The sequence below is a fragment of the Girardinichthys multiradiatus genome, chromosome 7, assembly GCF_021462225.1.
Source record: "Girardinichthys multiradiatus isolate DD_20200921_A chromosome 7, DD_fGirMul_XY1, whole genome shotgun sequence".
Lineage (NCBI taxonomy): Eukaryota > Metazoa > Chordata > Actinopteri > Cyprinodontiformes > Goodeidae > Girardinichthys > Girardinichthys multiradiatus.
In genome coordinates, this window is record NC_061800.1 from 3297074 (window position 1) to 3317644 (window position 20571).

General features: G+C 41.6%; 1 protein-coding gene across 1 annotated transcript in view; it reads right to left on the bottom strand.

Annotated features, from left to right (window-relative positions):
- The window catches only part of si:ch211-67e16.11, a 74902-nt gene that overhangs the window by 36870 nt on the left and 17461 nt on the right, over positions 1-20571 (bottom strand). The window contains exon 3 of the mRNA XM_047369896.1: positions 15639-15875. Within this exon, the coding sequence (XP_047225852.1) occupies positions 15639-15875 (237 nt within the window). The remainder of the gene's footprint in view (positions 1-15638; positions 15876-20571) is intronic.

Here is a 20571-nt window from a genome sequence, read left to right on the forward strand (position 1 = left end):
ACAGGATTGGTAAACCAAGTATACACAACCTATGGATTCAACTCCTATTCAAAACATTTTTGTAGAAGCTGCTTAGTATGTGCAAAACACAATGCCCAAGGGAACTTAAGGCCAAAAAGGGGACAATTTCCCAAGGCCAAATACCCTTTTCAACATATCCACATGGATTTCATAGAACTAAACAACAGCGAAGGGAAAAAGTATTGTTTAGTAATAATAGATTAATTCTCAAAATGGATAGAACTATTTCCAACAAAAACACCAGATGCATTAACAGTGGCAAAAGCCTTATGCAAAGACATAATACCAAGGTATGGTATTCCAGAGAAAATCTATAGTGACAACGGTACACACTTTGTTAATCAAATTATTAACAAAATAGGACAAGCCTTCCACATAGACCTAAAACACCACTGTGCTTATCATCCACAAAGCGCTGGGCTAGTAGAAAGAATGAATGGGACTATAAAGAACAGGTTAAGAAAATGCATGGAAGAAACTGGAAGACCATGGACTAAATGCATGGATTTAGTAAAACTCTATATCAACATAACTAGCTCAGATGGATTAACACCATATGAAACTGTGTTTGGGAGACCTTACAGACTGCCATATTTTAAAAATATGTGGGAAACAGATGATGAAAGCACACTGGCAGATTATATGAGAAAGATGTTACAACAAAGACAGCAAAACAATGAGAAAACTAATGATGATGAAACTTCTGTGTCTACGCAGGGAATACCGTTAGTTGAACTAGGTGACTGGGTCCTGATAAAAAGCATAAAGAAGAACCATTGGCATTCACCTAAGTGGGAAGGGCCCTATCAGGTGTTGTTGACTACTGGAACTGCGATTAAGATTGCAGAAAGGAACTCATGGATCCATCTAACACATTGTAAAAGAATAATAGAACATGACTAAAATAAATTTCTCAATAGCAGTGTTTACCCTAACTATCATTGTTTGTGTTGTAGTAATAGCATTGTGGTATCTGTTGTAGCATTGTAGCTCTTCATCTGACCTTCAGAGGTAGTCCGGCTACAAAGGGGGCTGCAATTATAGTTTGCAGTTGTCTGAAACCGGTGAAGATTGTCCACAGCTCTGCTATAGGTTTTTAGGAAGGGCTCCAATCTACAGAAAGATGTTCAACCCTACACACAAAAAGATATTGATAATAGGGAGCATCATCTCAATCATAGTTGTAAGTGCCCTGTTAATATGGGAAAGTAATCACAAAATGCAAAAAAGAAGAGCAGGGTACTATAATCCTAATCGATCCAAGGGGTCCCTGATTAATATAAATTAGCAGATCAAGTAGCAGCAGGCTTTGAATCCACCATAAGTTGGTGGTGTACAATTAATAAAAATGTAGACAGAATCAACTACATCCATTATAATGTGCAGAGATTAGGAAACAAAACTGAAGAAGGTTTCTCCGCTATCCATGAACAACTGTCAGCTACCTCACTTATGGCTTTCCAAAATAGAATTGCCGTTGACATGCTCTTAGCTGAGAAAGGAGGTGTTTGTTCCATATTTGGTGGTCAGTGTTGCACTTTTATACCAAATAACACCGCAGCTGATGGAAGCCTGACTAAAGCGTTGGAAGGCCTTAGATCACTCAACGACAAAATGAAAGACCATTCTGGAGTTGACACCTCAATGTGGGATGGTTTTGGGGAAATGTTTGGAAAATATAAACAACTAGTGTTTTCTATATTAATGTCTATTGCTGTGTTTGCAGCTATTCTCACCTTATGTGGATGTTGTTGTATTCCTTGTATAAGAGCCTTGTGTTCTCGAATAATCACCTCTGCTATACAACCAGTTAAAACAGAGCTCTCAGAGATGTATGCCCTTATAAGACCAGACGAGGACTCAGATGAAGACCCTGATGAGACAAGCAACGAAGAGACGTCTCTGCATTTTCCAGACTTGTATCCAGACCCTGAAGGTTATTAGGGAGGTCCTCTGAGTGTAACTTTTTATGCATTGCAATGATTTCATGTCTGAAAATCTGAAAAGAAGTAGTCACTGAATGATGTTTAAAATTGATATAATGCTAAACTGAATAAACAGGGGGGAAATGTTAGATAAATGTACATACATTATTCAGTTTTCATTCTACATTACTTATTTACTATCTAGATGTGCTGTTTATATTACTGATTAAGAATGGTTGTTATCTCCTTATGCATAGAGGAATATGATGTTGCAACATGAGCACAGGATGTGAAAACAGTCTGTTCTCACATAAAGATAAACTCCCTCAGCAGTTGAAACTTCATGTAACTAGGGCGTTCCTTATCCAATAAAAGCATGAAGAGCGGAGACTGTCTTCAGAGTGTGTTTGGAGGATTGTAACTGAGACAGTCTCCGGGACACTCTCCTTGCAAGTTAAAACAAACTAACTTCTCTGTGTCTTTCTTTGTGCAGATATTGTAATGAGTGTTGGGGTTTAAACCTAACAGTGGATGATAATAATTAAAGCCTATAAATGCAAGTCTAATCTTCAGCAGTACCATAATTATTAAGTCAATTTTAATTGTGAAACAAAAGGATTTTAACAGATGTTTGGACTTTTTCCAGTCAGGTTCAGAATTATCAAATTAGATTTAAAATTTAACACAAGATGAAATGCTCCTTAACAAAATTACTGGACAGAATTCCTATTCCTGAAATTGAGAAAACTCGAGTTAATTGAAATAAACTTTAGTTACTTGAAATAAATACAAAGTGTAATTAAAAAGGGAAGAGCTATAGATGACTGAAACCGTACAGGTGTGTTTATAAAACTGGGTAAGACAAACTAAGATTATAAGACATAACATGCTCTTCATTTTTGTGTTCATCAATTTTATTAAGCCTTCTAAACTGATGAGGAGTGAGTTTTTAGAACTAATAAACCTAAAGCAAACCAAACATTATTAAAACAATAGCAACTAACAGAAATAGTGACCTCACGCTTTAATATAATAAGGCCTTACTGCATTTAAAAAAAATAGATTAGAATACATGCATCTAAATAAAGCTAAATTAGAATAAATTATTCAGAGCTGTTATAATCTTGCTAATGAATAAAACATGTGTTATTGGAACCAGATGATTAAAAGGAGAGCAACGTCATCATGGCCAAAGAGAAACATGTGCAGGAAAGATCATATTAAATATTATTTAACCTTGTCTATCATGACACCATACAGGGTAGTTTACTACATATGGATTTAATAATTAATATTTACAAAAAAAAATTTCTTTTGTGCATCTTGTTTGATATGTCTTAAACATTACCCCCAAGGAAATCTTTCCTTGCAAAGGACCGCATGCTGTAACAGTGGCAAAAAGGACTACCTACATTTGGAATTCCAAGAAGTATTTATAGTGATAATGGAATATACATTTTTGTTAAGAAAGTCATACAAGAACTTGGTAAATCTTTCAAGATTGACCTGAAAATATAATGTAGCCATTATCCCCAAATTGCAGGGCTGGTAGAAATAACAAATGGGACAGTTAAAAGGAAGTTTAGGAAGACAATGGAAGAAACAGAAAGAAATTGGGTTGTATATCCATATATATATATAGTAAAACTTAATATGAGGATAATCCCATCAACTCAGGGTAGATGAACACATTTTGAAATAATACATGGCAGACTTTATTATATCCCTGATCTACAAAAAAGACCTAAAAGATCCACAACAAGAGGCAACGGTAGCAGAATACATGATGAAGGCATTACAGTTTAGAGACATATAAAATGTTAATAATCTGCCAAATGATGTTTCTGAAGCCCTGCAGGTTCCTGGTGACATGAAAGAAGGTGACTGAGTGCTGATTAAGACCATTAAGAAGAAAGCGTGGTCTGATCCAAAGTGGGAGGGTCCATTCCAAGTGTTATTGAAAACTCCTACCGCTGTGAAAATCCAAGAGGGGGCTACTTATAAACACACACTGTAAAGAGGTGAGCCTTTCAGTCTTTCCACTCAGGCTGGAAATGATAAAGCCTGACTACAAAGGGGTTGTCGCCATCTAGTGGAGGCTTCGTCTCAGTCAGTGAAGAAACCAACAATCTTTCCTAGCCTTTAGGGGTGAGAGAGAGACTGATAGGTCAAAAGGAAACATTTAGTTTTGTTTTCCATCAGTGTCCTGATTGTCTTGATAAGGTGTAAAGTCTGCGGTGCCTGTCGTGGTGGCAATCCCAGAACCCGGTGTTGGACACCGGCAGTAAGGGATGCTGTCAAGCTGTGGTTGGCTTGTGGAACTCCTGAGGAGACTGACGGGTACCGTGAGGCCAAGCGTGCTGCGGCCCGGTCTGTGGCAGTGGCAAAAACTCTGGCCTGGGAGGAGTTTGGTGAGGCCATGGAGAAGGACTACCGGTTGGCCTCGAAGCGATTCTGGCAAACCGTCCGGCGCCTCAGGAGGGGGAAGCAGTGCTTCGCCAACACTGTTTATAGAGGGGGTGGGAGGCTGCTGACCTCGACTGAGGACATTATCAGGCGGTTGAAGGAGTACTTCGAGGATCTCTTCAATCCTGCCATCACGCATTCCCTGGTGGAAACAGAGGCTGGGGACTCGGCGTTGGACTCTTTCATCACCCAGGCTGAAGTCACCAAGGTGGTTAAAAAGCTCCGGGGTGGCAAGGCTTCAGGGGTGAATGAGATTTGCCCTGAGTACCTCAAGTCTCTGCATGTTGTGGGGCTGTCATGGTTGACACTCCTCTTCAACATTGCGTGGCGGATGGGGACAGTGCCTCTGGACTGGCAGTTGGCCCTGGTGGTCCCCCTTCATAAGAAGGGTGTGTTCCAACTACAGGGGGGTATCACACTCCTCAGCCTCCCTGGTAAGGCCTACGCCAGGGTATAGGAGAGGAAAGTCCGGCCGATAGTCGAACCTCGGCATCAGGAGGAGCAGTGTGGTTTTCGTCCCAGCCGTGGAACACTGGACCAGCTCTATACCCTCTACAGTGTACTCGAGGGTTCATGGGAGTTTGCCCAACCGGTTCACATGTGTTTTGTGGACCTGGAGAAAGCATTCAACTGTGTCCCTCATACTGCCCTGTGGGGGGTGCTCCAGGAGTATGGAATCGGGGGCCCTTTATTAGGGGCCATCCGGTCCCTGTACAAACGGAGCAGGAGTTTGGTCTGCATTGCCGGGTCTAAGTCGGACCTGTTCCCGGTGCATGTTGGACTCCGGCAGGGCTGCCCTTTGTCACCGTTTGTCCTGTTCATAACTTTTATGGACAGAATTTCCCGGAGGAGCTGGAGTAGGTGTCTGAGGAGAGGGACGTCTGGGTGTCTCTGCTGAGTTTGCTGCCCCTGCGACCCGGTCCCGGATAAGCGGAAGATGACGATGAATGTGTGTTCTGATTGTGTTAATAATATGCCAGATATTTCCACAATCTCATAATCTCCAGAAATCAAAGAGGTGGATACACAAGATTTCCATGGAATGTTTATACAAGATATAAATTACTTGTTTGAAACAGCTGGTACCAATATGAAAAATTGTAACTAAGTCCAGAAACATTTCTGGTTGTTATGTATGCGCTGAACTTTCTATCTCTTCCAACCATCCCAGGTTGACAGCTAGACGAGTACCAGCACCAAGAGATGAGCGTTTATCAGAAACAGCATTTTTGGTGTCAGTACCAGTTTCTGCGTGGTAATGGGTAATGTAACATTTTACAACTGTGATGTAACAAAGTTTAAACAGTTTAATGTTACAACTCCTGTGTCCTATTATGTGGAGCTTCTTGCAAGTTCCTATTTTTCTCATTGTGTTGTGGGCACCAGTTCCATCCCAGTGGGGACTATTCCAATGCACATGTGTAACACGACTTACTATGATTCTTTACAACAAGCTGGACCAGGGGGAAAGGTCCATGATCTAAATAGATGGATTTCACTGGATTTGTGGAACTGCCATTTATTTGCAGTTGCCTCTAAGTTGGAGTGATGTATGTGCACCTGTTTATGTCACTGATCACACGTATGTCATTTCAGTTCAACTTTCCCTAAAGAGGGAACTCATCCGTGTGAAGCCGCATGAGGAATTCAAGCATAGATCAACAGGAAATAAGATTTTGCTAAGTTTAGGACAGAACATGCTTAGATTAAAAACTATAGATTATTGACCAGGACTGTTTGTTATTGCAACCGCAAAAGCTCTTACAGGACTATCAACAGAAGTCACAACTTTTCGAACCGTGGTGTTGCAGAACAGGATGGTGTTGGACCTGCTAATGGCCTCATTTGGGGGAGTTTGCACTCTCCTGAACGGGATCTGCTGCACCTACATCCCTGATGAAACCAACGGCGAAGATGGACACACTGAGCGATGCTATTTGCCAATTAAATTAAATTAAAAGGGGTATGCAGCAGGATGTCCATCCCGGCGGGGGGAGCTTTTTTTTTGTGGCTTAGTTCTGGACCGTGGTGGCAACTGCTTTTGAAAATCATGACCCCTGTCATCGCTGTGTTATTGTTGTTTGCCTTTTTTACTCTGTGTTATTCCCTGTATCAGAGCAATGATATTAAGGATGGTTGGAGGAATTGTTGATACAATGTTGCCCCAGGATTACCAACTTCTTGACGAGGACCAGGACTATGACTGTTAGGGTTTTATGACTTTTTATATTGTTTATCACTTGTGTCTGCTGTAAGTGCTTTCTTCCCCCACATGTCATAGACAAAGAGATAGGAGAGAAGGGTGAGTTATGCTATTATCAGCAACATCTAGGGACTGGTACCAATCCTCACTCCTTTCTCTAAAATCAAGACACATGGACCCTAACCTTTCTGACCCCACACACGCACACACACACACACACACACACACACACACACACACACACACACACATACACACACACACACACACACACACACCTATAATGTTGTTTGAACTGTGTGTGACCAAGCATGTATAAATAAAGAGGGAGGAGTGTTAATACTTTGTAGTTTTGCACTGCAGAGTGTGACCTACCCTTGCCGCAAGTATAACTGACTGTGTCGTTTCCTTACCTCTGAGTTGACTAAATAATACCTAACATTAATTTGGTCCTTCGAGCCGGATATTATAAGAACTAAACTGATTTTATCTTTCTTTGCAGTGACTGGCGGATCTCCGGGAGCAGCCTGACGTCGAGTTAAGCTCTGCCGTACAGCCGCATCTAGGCCTGGTGGCTGAAAGTCCCGGTGTGTGACGTTCGCATCTGGCCGATGGATTATTGTCTTACTCGGCGCCGGGTGACTCTGGAGGTCCGACGGAGTCACCCGAGGTGAGACAGTTTTAAAATACAGTACATGAGATAAGAGTAACCGCTATATAAATAAAAGAAGAAAAGTACTTAAAAGTCGTTTGGTAGTGTCTCGCCGAAAGGAGACTACATTGGAAAGGTGTTATTTCGCCGCAAAGAAATAGTGATAAATTTAGGTAGTGATCTCGCCGTAAAGAGATTAAAAACGACTAGGCACCGTAAATTGAACTGGATAATTTGGTTGGTAACATTCCGCCGGAAGGGAATGAAATTAAGTGTTGAATAATAAAGAGAGCTCATAAAGTAAGCTAGGTCGACCATACATATTGCTGAAGGGACATAAATATGTTAAAATACTAATTGTGTGAGTGTTGTTTTGTGTGTTTGGAAGACTAAGCATTTTGGAAGAGTCTTAGTAGGATTCTGCTGATCTTGTGTTTTCTTTTGCCCAGAATAGAAAGACGTATTGGTGATTCTTGGAGATAAAGGTCGGGTTTAATCCCAGAAAATTAACACCGCTGTGAATTAGTCGCAGTAGAAGGGCATGTTAATGTCCTCTCCTTGAATCTCATGCCAGTGAACTTCTATCTGGGACATTTATAGTATTGTGAACTAAAATTAAACATCATGGGAAGAAACAAAGTAAACTAACTAACTTAGAAGGGGATGTAAAGTTTATGGAGAATTATGTAAAAGGAGCAGGTATGATCTGTCATAGATGGAACAAAAAACATGGTTTCTTGGGTAAACTAAATATTAACGATATCTTAAAATTGCAAAGTGATTTAAAATTAGAAATAATGTATACCAAGAAACCAACTAAAAAGGAAAAGAGAAAGGTTGAGTATAAATTTTCAGACAAATGGCTGGAACAAAGTAAATTAAGAAACATTCAGAGGCAAGATAAGGAGGAGAAGCGACAGGAGAAGCTGACAGCTGCAGTCTTGGTGCACCCACATAAGGAAACAGTGGTCGCATCCAGACAGCGAGGTGTTCAGCCCCCTGCCGTGCAGACAGCTGCAGGGCAGGCAGCTGGAGCACAGCACATTGGAGGAGAGATAGAAGGAGCTGTTCCTAAAACTCCAATAAATAAGCAAGAAAAATTAAGTAATCCTTCTAAAACAGAAGAACAGAGCTCTTCTAGTGAGCCCTGGTCTTCTAATTCCTGGGGGGGTACAGGAGTGCGAACTAGGAGTCAAAATAAGAAAACTACCCCCAGCATATACCCAGGCGAAGCGTTAATGGCTCACGAACAGAAATTTCATCCATCTGAAATACATTTAGAGGGAGACACATTCCCTCTAGTTGAGGTAGCAAATCCAAACATAGGTGACGCTAATTACCGACAGCCGCCAACTATTCTAGTATATAGACCTTGGACACAGGAAGACAGAACTGCTGCTTTAAAAGGTATCCCATTGATACAAGAAGGCGTTGAAGAATTTCTAGACGTTATTACAGAACTCAGAGGAAGTTTTCATCTTAATGGCAGAGAGATGCTCCAGTGTTTTACCCAGCTGTTTGGCCACCGCTTGTGCAGAGTAGCAGGAGGTTTCACTGGATGCGATGATTATGGTGACATACTAGCACATAATTCACTAGATTTAAGGGACGCCTTACGCTTACTCTTTGAAAGAATTCGAAAAGTTTATATACAGACAGCAGATTATGGTAAAATCTCACAATGCAAACAGAAGGAGGAAGAGGACCCACAAGATTTTTTGGACAGGATGAGACGTGTTTTTAGAGCAAACTCTACTATACCATATGATGAAGCAGAGGCAGGAGCCTATCAGCAACAGTTCAAGAGAGCCTTTTTGCAAGGCCTTAAAATTGAACTCAGACGGTATATAGATAAACACTGGGTTCATCAGAGTACAGGAACTGTTACACAAGCTTTGGAGTACGCGGAGCACGCTCATAAAACACAACGAGATAGGAAGACAGATACGTTTGGAATGCAAGACAGTTTAATGGCTTTGCATCGCTCAGGGACAAGCGGGCAAAGAGGACGGAGGGGATTTAGAGGTCACAGAGGAAGAGGAGGAGGGGGGCCACGACACACCTACACACAGAGCAATGTGTGTCTGAGGTGTGGAAAAATAGGGCATTATGCTAGAGAATGTAGGACAATTTTACAAAACCCTGGCATAAGAGATTAAAACTGCTGGATCTGCAATGAGCCAGGACATTTTGCAAGAGAATGTAATCAAAAGCGGGTGTATAACCCCAATTCTACCCAGAATTGACAATTACAGTCACAGCCCCCACCTCCTCCCCCACTAGCAGAGAAAAACAGTAGGGAAATGGAGGAAGTTGACATACAAGCAGCACTGGAACTTATAGCACTAAGTAGGACGCAAGATTTGCCATATAAAAACATCATAATAAATGGCAAAGTATATAGCTGTTTGTGTGATACAGGGGCATGTAGAACTGTGCTAACTAAACCTCCACCCGGAGTAAAATATTCTAACACCGCAGTGCATGTTAGATCAGCAGCTGGCACATCAGAGGTACATTACCTAAGTGCACCAGTAACAATAACAGAACCTGAGACAAAACGTACTTGTCAGGCTCCCGTTCTGATAAGTCAAAAATGTCCAGTAAACCTGTTGGGAAGAGATCTTATGCAAAAGTTGCATATAAATATAGTATCAACAGAAACAGGTATGAAAGCTGTAGTAGAAGAAGATGCTCTAGTCCTAAATGAACTCTCACAGCCGCATTATTACTGGTCCCTTGATCTAGGCCCCACACCAACAGCTCGAGAACTGCTGAGGAGAACCAGAGAAAAACAAACTTCCCAGGAGGCACAGTACATGCCAGATACTGAACTTCATATAACCATGAGATATAAAATACTGCAGGGCCAGATTATCAGTATGATACTGTTTTTCACAGAGAAAATAATCAGACTGTTACCATACAGCATCTGTATGTTGACCCCAAAACAGGGAAATCTTCCACCTCAATCATACTGTCAGGAAGACAGCTTCAACAGTTTAAAGGCAGTAAACCTCATCTGTCATTAACTAAACCTGTGGGGGGTCAGTGGAAAGAATTAGAAAACTTTATACAGCGTGCTGAAAGAGGGAGATATGAGGCATTAACAAGCTCTGACTGGAAAGTAGATCCTAACACAGGAATCTGGAAACTCACTCTAGGGTGGATAGTCAAAGTTCATCCAAAGACACATTTGGATGAGGCAAAGTGACAAATACAGGGCCTAGCTGAAAGCAAAGACAGCAACAGGCACCCTGCCTTAGCTGCTGTCCCACCTGAACTGTGGTCCCAATCATCGACTGATGTAGGACTAATAAAGGGGTTTCCACCATATAAGGTTAAATTAATATCTGAAGAACGGCCAGTAGTTCGCCAGTACCCCTTGAAGCCAGAAGCTGAAGAGGGTATTAAGCCAGTAATACAGGATATGTTGAAATCAGGAATATTAAGGGAAGCACCTGATGCTACATGCAACACACCTATCTTTCCAGTGCAGAAAGTCAGCACAGGAAAGTGGAGGATGGTTCAGGATCTTAGACCGATAAATAAAATAGTGTGACATGCGAGTCCAGACGTCCCAAATCCACATACATTACTGCATTCATTAACTCCAGATAAAAAATATTTCTCAGTGGTAGATCTTAGCAATGCTTTCTTTACAGTACCACTGCATGAAGAGTCACAGCATTTATTTGGCTTTAAGTTTAAAGGGAAAAAATACACTTACACCAGACTACCACAAGGCTTCAGTGAAAGTCCACATGTATATACACAAGCCTTAAGATACTCTATGAGCACCTGTGAGGTGCCTGAACATAGTCAAGTTCTGTTGTATGTAGATGATATTCTTATAGCTTCAGACACTCAACAACACTGTGAGGAAGCTACTATAACAGTTTTGAAACATCTCTACCAGACGGGGCACAAAGTCTCTAGGGATAAACTGCAGTTTTGCAAGGAGAAAGTGATTTATTTGGGACATATGTTTTCACAACATGGTCGTTCACTCCTAAGTAGTAGAAAAACAGCTATACAAGAAGCCCCAAAACCATGAACTAAACAACAAATGATGTCCTTTCTGGGACTGTGTAATTTTTGCAGAGAATGGCTACCAGACTATGCAGCCATTGTACAACCCTTGCAATCTATGATCTATGGCAAAGACATGACATTAAAAGACAAAATCATATGGACTAAGGAAGGAGAAGTAGCATTCACAGAGCTAAAAAATCTGCTTCAAACAACAGTCACCTTAGCTCTGCCGGATTATAACCAGCCTTTCACACTTTGTGTAGATGCATGTAAGGGTTATATGAAAGCTGTATTAACCCAACCATTTTGCTCCAAAAACAGACCTTTAGCATTTTATTCTAAAAAATTGGACTCCGTGCCATCTGGATTTCCAAATTGTCTGCAGAGCTGCATCGCCGCAGTAGAAGCCGTGAAGCAGACAGCTGAAATTGTGTTGTGCCACCCGCTCACACTGAAAGTTCCTCATTCAGTGTCACTTATATTGCTACAAACTTCACTTCCTTTTTTGACTCATGCAAGGCATATTACGTTGACCTCATTGTTACTCTCACAACTAAATATGACTCTGCAAAGATGTGGTCCACTGAACCCTAGCACATTAATTCCAACAGCAGAAGATGGAAAACCACATTTTTGCAAAACAAAGGTTGAGGAAGATACAAAACCTAGGCATGATATCTCTCAGACACCTCTGAAAAACTCACAAATAATTTTTGTAGATGGATCAGCATCAAAAGATGAATATGGAAAAAACAGAGTTGGTTATGCAGTAACCACTGAAACTAAAATTATAGAATCACAGGCCCTGCCCCATACATGCTCAGCACAGACTGCAGAGCTGTATGCTGTTTTCAGAGCGTGTGAATTATATGAAGGAAAAATCCTAACCATTTATACAGACAGCCAATATGTATTCGGTTCTGTTCACCATTTTGCTAAAATATGGGAAAATAGAGGGTTTAAAACATCAGCTGGAACAGAATTGACACATTTTAATCTGTTAAAACGACTGCTGTTAGCTATCCAGCTACCTGCAAAGATAGCACTTTGTAAATGTAAAGCACATCAATCTGATGAAGCCATGGAAACGAAGGAGAACACCTTTGTTGATATTTCTGCTAAAATAGCTTCGAGGCTTCCCCTCACTTTGAAAATGTCAGATCTCTTATTTATAGATACAGATGTGCTGAAAGATTCACAACAATCTGCACCAGCTGCAGAAGTTAAATCTTGGCTGAATAGAGGGGCCATAAAGAAAGATGACATTTATCATTTGGGAAATAAGCCAATATTACCAAATAATTTATACAAGACGGCGGCCCATGCGACACACGGGGTTTCCCATGTGTCGAGAGGGGGAATGATGCACTTAGTAAATCTACATTTCCACACCATAAATTTTTCTGACTATGCAAGAAACGTTTGTAGATCATGTATTATTTGCTGCAAACATAATCCACAGGGGAACATGAGACCCAAAAGAGGCCAGTTCCCAGCAGCTATCCATCCCTTTCACACGATACACATGGATTTCATAGAGTTATCATGGTCAGGGGGAAAGAAATATTGTTTAGTGGTCATAGATGCATTTTCAAAGTGGGTTGAGATGTATCCTGCAAAACATTGTGATGCGCTCACAGTGGCGAAGAGTTTAGTGACACATTACTTCCCTACATATGGAATCCCACAAATCATAAGATCAGATAATGGGACTCATTTTGTAAATAATGTAATAGAACTGTGCTCTAAAGCATTAGGGTTTCAGTTAAAAAACCATTGTTCTTACCACCTACAATCTGCTGGGCTGGTTGAACGAACAAATGGAACAATAAAAATAGATTAAGGAAAACAATGGAAGAAACAGGGAGGCCATGGCCTGAATGTCTATCTCTGGTTAAATTATGGATGAGAATAACTCCAATCAAACTGGTCTCACTCCATTTGAAATAGTACATGGCAGACCTTTTCCATTGCCATCAGAAATGGATGACATAGGAAAAGCACAGCAGGAAACATCATTAGCTGAATGGATGAATAAGATGTTACAAACAAAAGAAGTACAGTTGTCCAGTAGTCTGCCAGTAAATTCTGCTCCGATTTCACAGGAGAACCTGAGGCCTGGGGATCTGGTCCTGATTAAGACACTTCACAGAAAGGACTGGAGCACCCCCTGCTGGAGAGGGCCATACCGTGTTCTTCTGACCACACTAACAGCTCTGAAAATCGCAGAGAGACCATCCTGGATCCACAAGAGCCACTGTAAGCTAATATCACCGTTAGAGGAGCAGATACCAACCAACGGGGTAACAGGGGAATGACCGGGTACAAAGGGGTTTGATCCATATGGTCTAACATCTCAAACCGGTGAAGAAAACAACTGACCTGTGCCCAATTTAGCATGGTTTTCTGTGACGTGTGGACAGGACTGATAAGCCTGAGCTTAAACCTGGTAGCAGGGCTCTTTCTCTGTTTAAGACAGGATCCACAGGATGTAACATCACACGAGAAGAGATGGACAAGATGAACACTGGACCCAAAAAGCAGATGATTATGATGACATGTTGTAAATTAATATATTTTCAATGCCTGAGTGTATTCATACTTGTACTTCATAAAATGACCTTATAGCAGAAAATCGAAAGAAGTTGCTGTTTAAGTGAAATGAGAAAAAGTGCAATGATGATATGAACAAGGCTTGTTTTAATTATTTTATTTTTTATTATTATTACATTTTGTTTCTTTGCTTTATTATATTGTTTCACTCTGCCATGATTGGTGGTTGCCTAGGGCGGGGGAACCGTGTAAGTGTTTCCCACAAAATAATCTGTTTTCCGTCCTGTGGGTTTGTGCTTACACAGAGTGTTTCATTTTACATGTATTTACTCATGACTTATTCATGATAAAGCAGGGGGGAACTGTTAGGGTTTTATGACTTTTTATATTGTTTATCACTTGTGTCTGCTCTAAGTGCTTTCTTCCCCCACATGTCATAGACAAAGAGATAGGAGAGAAGGGTGAGTTATGCTATTATCAGCAACATCTAGGGACTGGTACTAATCCTCACTCCTTTCTCTAAAATCAAGACACATGGACCCTAACCTTTCTGACCCCACACACGCACACACACACACACACACCTTGAATGTTGTTTGAACTGTGTGTGACCAAGCATGTATAAATAAAGAGGGAGGAGTGTTAATACTTTGTAGTTTTGCACTGCAGAGTGTGACCTACCCTTGCCGCAAGTATACTTCTGAGGACCAAGGACCGGAGAAACTCTGAGAGGTCTGACCGGCAGCAGGGTGCGGTAGTTCGGACAGAAAGCCGGGTACGAGATGATTTAAACAAAGCAGAAAAGCTATCAGAGGAAGCGATACATTTAGACAGCCTCGGGAAATGGTAAAATGAGAGAAACTAGATTAATGAGCTGGCTCCATAAGATTTAGAGTTGAGCCTGAACGAGATGGTAAAATACATGAGTGTAAGGGATCAACATGAATGAAAAGAAGGGTGGGAAACACCACACATTTGAAGAGCTCATTAATGAAAAAGATAGAGAAGAGAGAGTGGAGTAATACATCTTACCTAGAGACAAGCTAGGCCGAGCGTTAGCAAGGGCGAACGGCGGTGGGAGGAGCCGAGGAGCAGGCAGCTACGATGGAGAGGGAAAGAGGAAATGCTGGTGTGGCAGAGATGGCGGCAAAGTCACAGAGCAGGTGAGTAAGGGATGACGTGGAACGCTGGAGAGAATCCATGAAGGAGATGAATGAAGCATGGAAATTTGTAGGATGATAGGTTTTAGGGATGAAGATGGAAGGAGAAACTGCTGGAGAAACCAGGCTGGGTGATGCAGCGGCGGGAGCCAGTGAGGAGGCAGGGCCACCTCGGCAACGCTTAGCAGGAGAAGTGTAGGAGTTCTTGATGCGCTTTCCACTTGCCCAGAGCTGAGACAAGGAAGAATTGAGCCATGAAGCGAGGCAAGCGCTCCTACAAAGGGGAGGAAGGATTATGAGAGTCTGTTACGAACAGTGCGAGGAGGCGTCGGAGTCGTAGATGAGCTCAGCTGACAAGCGAGGATGAACACATGAAAGTCCTATAAAAGCAAGGCATCAGAGTTGATTGGATGGAGAATCAGACGGATAGGATGCTGATTGGAAGGCCAGGAGACGCACAGTAGAGTCATTGGAAGGTGGAGACGGTGAAGGTGAGTCTTTCATTCTGAATTTTTGTCTAAACTCCATTTAAGCAAACAATAAAACACGACAAGGAACAGAGAAACCAAGCAGAAAAAGCCCCTTTGAAATGTTGTGATGGTTATGGCAGACTGCAGACCTACCAACACATCTGAGTCTCTGTGTCCAGCTGCTGTCTCCAACTGCAACCACCAATGGCAGAAAGTGGACCTCACAGAAACCTTCAATGGCTCGTTCCAGCAGACGGCTTCCAGCAGTGCCGCCATGCAGTGTCCCAACTGCCACCCGTCTAGAACCAAAAAGCCTCTGTGGAGCTGTCTGGAAACGCTTCAGCTGGTTCTGGCAACGACCCTTTAAAGCCAGCGTCAAACACTCATCCCCTAAAGATGGGAAACAAGACACCTCAGTTTCAGACTGACTTGTTACTTATTGTTTCCTGCAGTCAAAAAATTTTATTTGAACCCTCCATCCAATATTGGAATGATCAAAAATTTGTTACATGTTGGCCTTCTCTGAAGACTAGTCATTTTGAACAAAACAACCCTTTTTTGGTTTCACTTTTTTTATCAACACTTTTATTAAGCCCAAGCAGGAAGGCCTGCAAGGGCCTATTGTAATTTATGTTTCTTATTATTCCATGGCGTCTTTGCGGGGTTTTTGCCTTTCTCCTAGATGCACATGATTTTACCCAAAGTGAAAAAACGCAATAACTTTCCCAAAGATCGCCAAATGACACCAAAGCTGGTATGAAGGAGGACCTTCGGGTTACCGACGATCCTATGGGGTCATATGCTGACATCATCTAAGCCCCACCCCCTCAAACCAGGAAGTCATTTTTTTACTGGGAAAGGTTGCTGTCACGCTGTCTCCACTAAATTCACTTCAAACTGTGTGAGGTGACTGATAACTAGTGTGTCTAACTTCATTTGAAGCACAGTCACTTTTCATAAAAGGGCGTGGCCGTGGTGGCGTTTAAGTTTAAAGTCATGCCATGGCTATACGTTTGGCTCTAATTTCTATATACAGGTCCTTCTCAAAATATTAGCATATTGTGATAAAGTTCATTATTTTCCATAATGTAATGATAAAAATTTAACATTCATATATTTTAGATTCATTGCACACTAACTGAAATATTTCAGGTCTTTTATTTTCTTAATACGGATGATTTTGGCATACAGCTCATGAAAACCCGAAATTCCTATCTCACAAAATTAGCATATTCCATCAGACCAATAAAAGAAAAGTGTTTTTAATACAAAAAACGTCAACCTTCAAATAGTCATGTACAGTTATGCACTCAATACTTGGTCGGGAATCCTTTTGCAGAAATGACTGCTTCAATGCGGCGTGGCATGGAGGCAATCGGCCTGTGGCACTGCTGAGGTCTTATGGAGGCCCAGGATGCTTCGATAGCGGCCTTTAGCTCATCCAGAGTGTTGGGTCTTGAGTCTCTCAACATTCTCTTCACAATATCCCACAGACTCTCTATGGGGTTCAGGTCAGGAGAGTTGGCAGGCCAATTGAGCACAGTGATACCATGGTCAGTAAACCATTTACGAGTGGTTTTGGCACTGTGAGCAGGTGCCAGGTCGTTCTGAAAAATGAAATCTTCATCTCCATAAAGCTTTTCAGCAGATGGAAGCATGAAGTGCTCCAAAATCTCCTGATAGCTAGCTGCATTGACCCTGCCCTTGATAAAACACAGTGGACCAACACCAGCAGCTGACACGGCACCCCAGACCATCACTGACTGTGGGTACTTGACACTGGACTTCTGGCATTTTGGCATTTCCTTCTCCCCAGTGTTCCTCCAGACTCTGGCACCTTGATTTCCGAATGACATGCAGAATTTGCTTTCATCCGAAAAAAGTACTTTGGACCACTGAGCAACAGTCCAGTGATGCTTCTCTGTAGCCCAGGTCAGGCACTTCTGCCGCTGTTTCTGGTTCAAAAGTGGCTTGACCTGGGGAATGCGGCACCTGTAGCCCATTACCTGCACACGCCTGTGCACAGTGGCTCTGGATGTTTCTACTCCAGACTCAGTCCACTGCTTCCACAGGTCCCCCAAGGTCTGGAATCGGCCCTTCTCCACAATCTTCCTCAGGGTCCGGTCACCTCTTCTCGTTGTGCAGCGTTTTCTGCCACACTTTTTCCTTCCCACAGACTTCCCACTGAGGTGCCTTGATACAGCACTGTGGGAACAGCCTATTCGTTCAGAAATGTTTTTCTGTGTCTTAAGAGAACGTTGAGAGACTCAAAACCCAACACTCTGGATGAGCTAAAGGCCGCTATCGAAGCATCCTGGGCCTCCATAAGACCTCAGCAGTGCCACAGGCTGATTGCCTCCATGCCACGCCACATTGAAGAAGTCATTTCTGCCAAAGGATTCCCAACCAAGTATTGAGTGCATAACTGTACATGATTATTTGAAGGTTGATGTTTTTTGTATTAAAAACACTTTTCTTTTATTGGTCTGATGGAATATGCTAATTTTGTGAGATAGGAATTTTGGGTTTTCATGAGCTGTATGCCAATATCATCCGTATTAAGACAATAAAAGACCTGAAATATTTCAGTTAGTGTGCAATGAATGTAAAATATATGAATGTTAAATTTTCATCATGACATTATGGAAAATAATGAACTTTATCACAATATGCTAATATTTTGAGAAGGACCTGTATATCTTCTGAATTGCACCAAATTCAAGATGATTGATCCTAGTCCAGTCCCCAAAAGAAATGTGATGACATATTTGGTGGGCGTGGCCTAATTCTTCCACAGCGCCCCTTTAGAAAATAAAATAAAATCAGCCCCAGGCCATGCTTTAACCGAGGATTCTGAAATTCGGTACACATATGTCAAGTCAAGGCAAGTTTATTTATATAGCGCTTTTCAGCAACAAGGCACTCAAGGCGCTGCACACAATGAAAAACATTACAATGATACAGAAGATCAAACAACAGAGGTAATAAAAAAAAGAGAGAATAGAATGATGGATAAGAAAATGAAAGGAAAATTGGACTGAAAACTTAACTAATAATGTTTAGATAGCACAGTCAAAGGCCACTCTAAACAAATACATTTTTAATCTTGATTTAAAGCAACTTAGGGTTTCAGCGCTTTTACAATTTTCTGGGAGTGTATTCCAGATTAGTGGAGTATAAGAACTAAAAGCTGCTTCTCCATGTTTGGTTCTGGTTCTGGGTATGCAGAGTAGATTTGAGTCAGAAGACTTGAGAGGTCTGGGTGGTTGATACACTGACAACAAGTCTGTTATGTTTTTTGTTCCTAAGCCATTCAGTGATTTATAGACTAACAGAAGTATTTTAAAGTCTATTCTCTGAGCTACAGGGAGCCAGTGTGAGGACTTTAGAACCGGGGTGATGTGCTCCACTTTCTTAGTTGTAGTGAGGATGCGGGCAGCAGCATTCTGGGTCAACTGCAGCTGTCTGATCGACTTTTTAGGCAGACCTGTGAAGACACCGTTGCAGTAATCAATTCTACTTAAGATGAATGCATAAATTAGTTTTTCAAGGTCCTGCTGAGACATGTGTCCTTTAATCCTGGAGTAGTTCTTTAGGTGATAGAAGGCTGACCTTGTTACTGTCTTTATGTGCCTCTCAAGGTTTATGTCTGAGTCCATCATTACATCCAGGTTTTGAGCCTGATTGGTGGTGTCTAGCTGTTTTAACTGAAGCTGTGTGCTAACTGTTAAATGCTCTTCCTTTGGTCCAAAAATTATTACTTCAGTTTTGTTTCGCTTCAGTTGAAGAAAATTTTGGCACATCCACGCATTGATTTCTTCTAAGCATTCACCCAGCGCTTGAACGAGTTCATAGTCACCTGGTGACATCGTAACGTATTGCTGTGTGTCGTCTGCATTGTTATAATAACTTACGTTGTTGTTTATTAAAATCTGAGTTAGAGGGAGCATGTAGATATTGAATAGGAGTTGCCCAAAGATGGACCTTTGGGGAACGCCACATGTGATTTTTGTCTCTGATGTATAGTTATCTACTGACGCAAAAAAGTTCCTGTCCTTCAAGTAGGATTTAAACCAATTGAGTGCTGTACCAGAAAGGCAGACCCAGTTTTACAGGCGCTCTAATAAAATGGAGTGATCAACAGTGTCGAATGCTGCACTAAGGTCCAATAATACCAGCAGTGGGGTTTTTCCACATTCTGCATTTATACGGACGTCATTGAACAACTTGACAAGGGCAGTCTCTGTGCTGTGGTGAGCCGGAAGCCTCACTGGAAGACATCGAAGCGGTTGGACATTGTTAGGAAGTTGTTTGACTGCTGAAACACAGCTTTTTCAATAATCTCGCTGATGAAGGAGAGGTTTGATATAGGCCTGTAGTTATGTAGTAGCAGCTTGTCCAAGTTGCTCTTTTTCAATAGAGGTTTGATAATTGCTGTTTTCAGGGCCCGGGTGGAAAACACCTGACAAAAGCGACGTGTTTATTATTTGTGTTAAATCAGATGTTATTATGGGCAAAGCTTTCTTAAGGAAAACTGTGGGTAAAACATCGAGACAGCAGGAAGAAGAGCTTAGTTGGTGTACAATTTTTTCTAAGTCTCGTTTATTTGGTGAAATTGGGAAAGTTTGTCAAAATCAGTTCTAGTTGGAGACAACTTTGGTACTGTAGTTGATGTGGATGTGCTGACTGCCCCTCTGATCTTTTAGGTGTTTTTCAGTGAAGAAGTTAGCAAATTCATTGTAGGCCCTGGTAGAGTGGAGTTCAGATGCTACAGTTACAGGAGGGTTTGTTAACCTGTCGACCGTGGCAAATAATGCACGAGCATTGTTAATGTTTTTGCTGTTGTTCTCAGAAAAGAAAGATTCCCTTGCATTTTTCAGTTGTAGGTTATATCTGTATAGTGTCTCTTTATAGATAATATAGTGAACCTGGAGTCCAGTCTTTCGCCACCTGTGTTCAGCTTTTCGACACTCCTTTTTTTCACTCATACTGGTGGAGCACTGCTCCATGGAGGCTTTTTCTTCCCAGAAACGACCTTCACTTTAATTGGATCAACTGAATCAATGATGTCTGAGATTTTAGAATG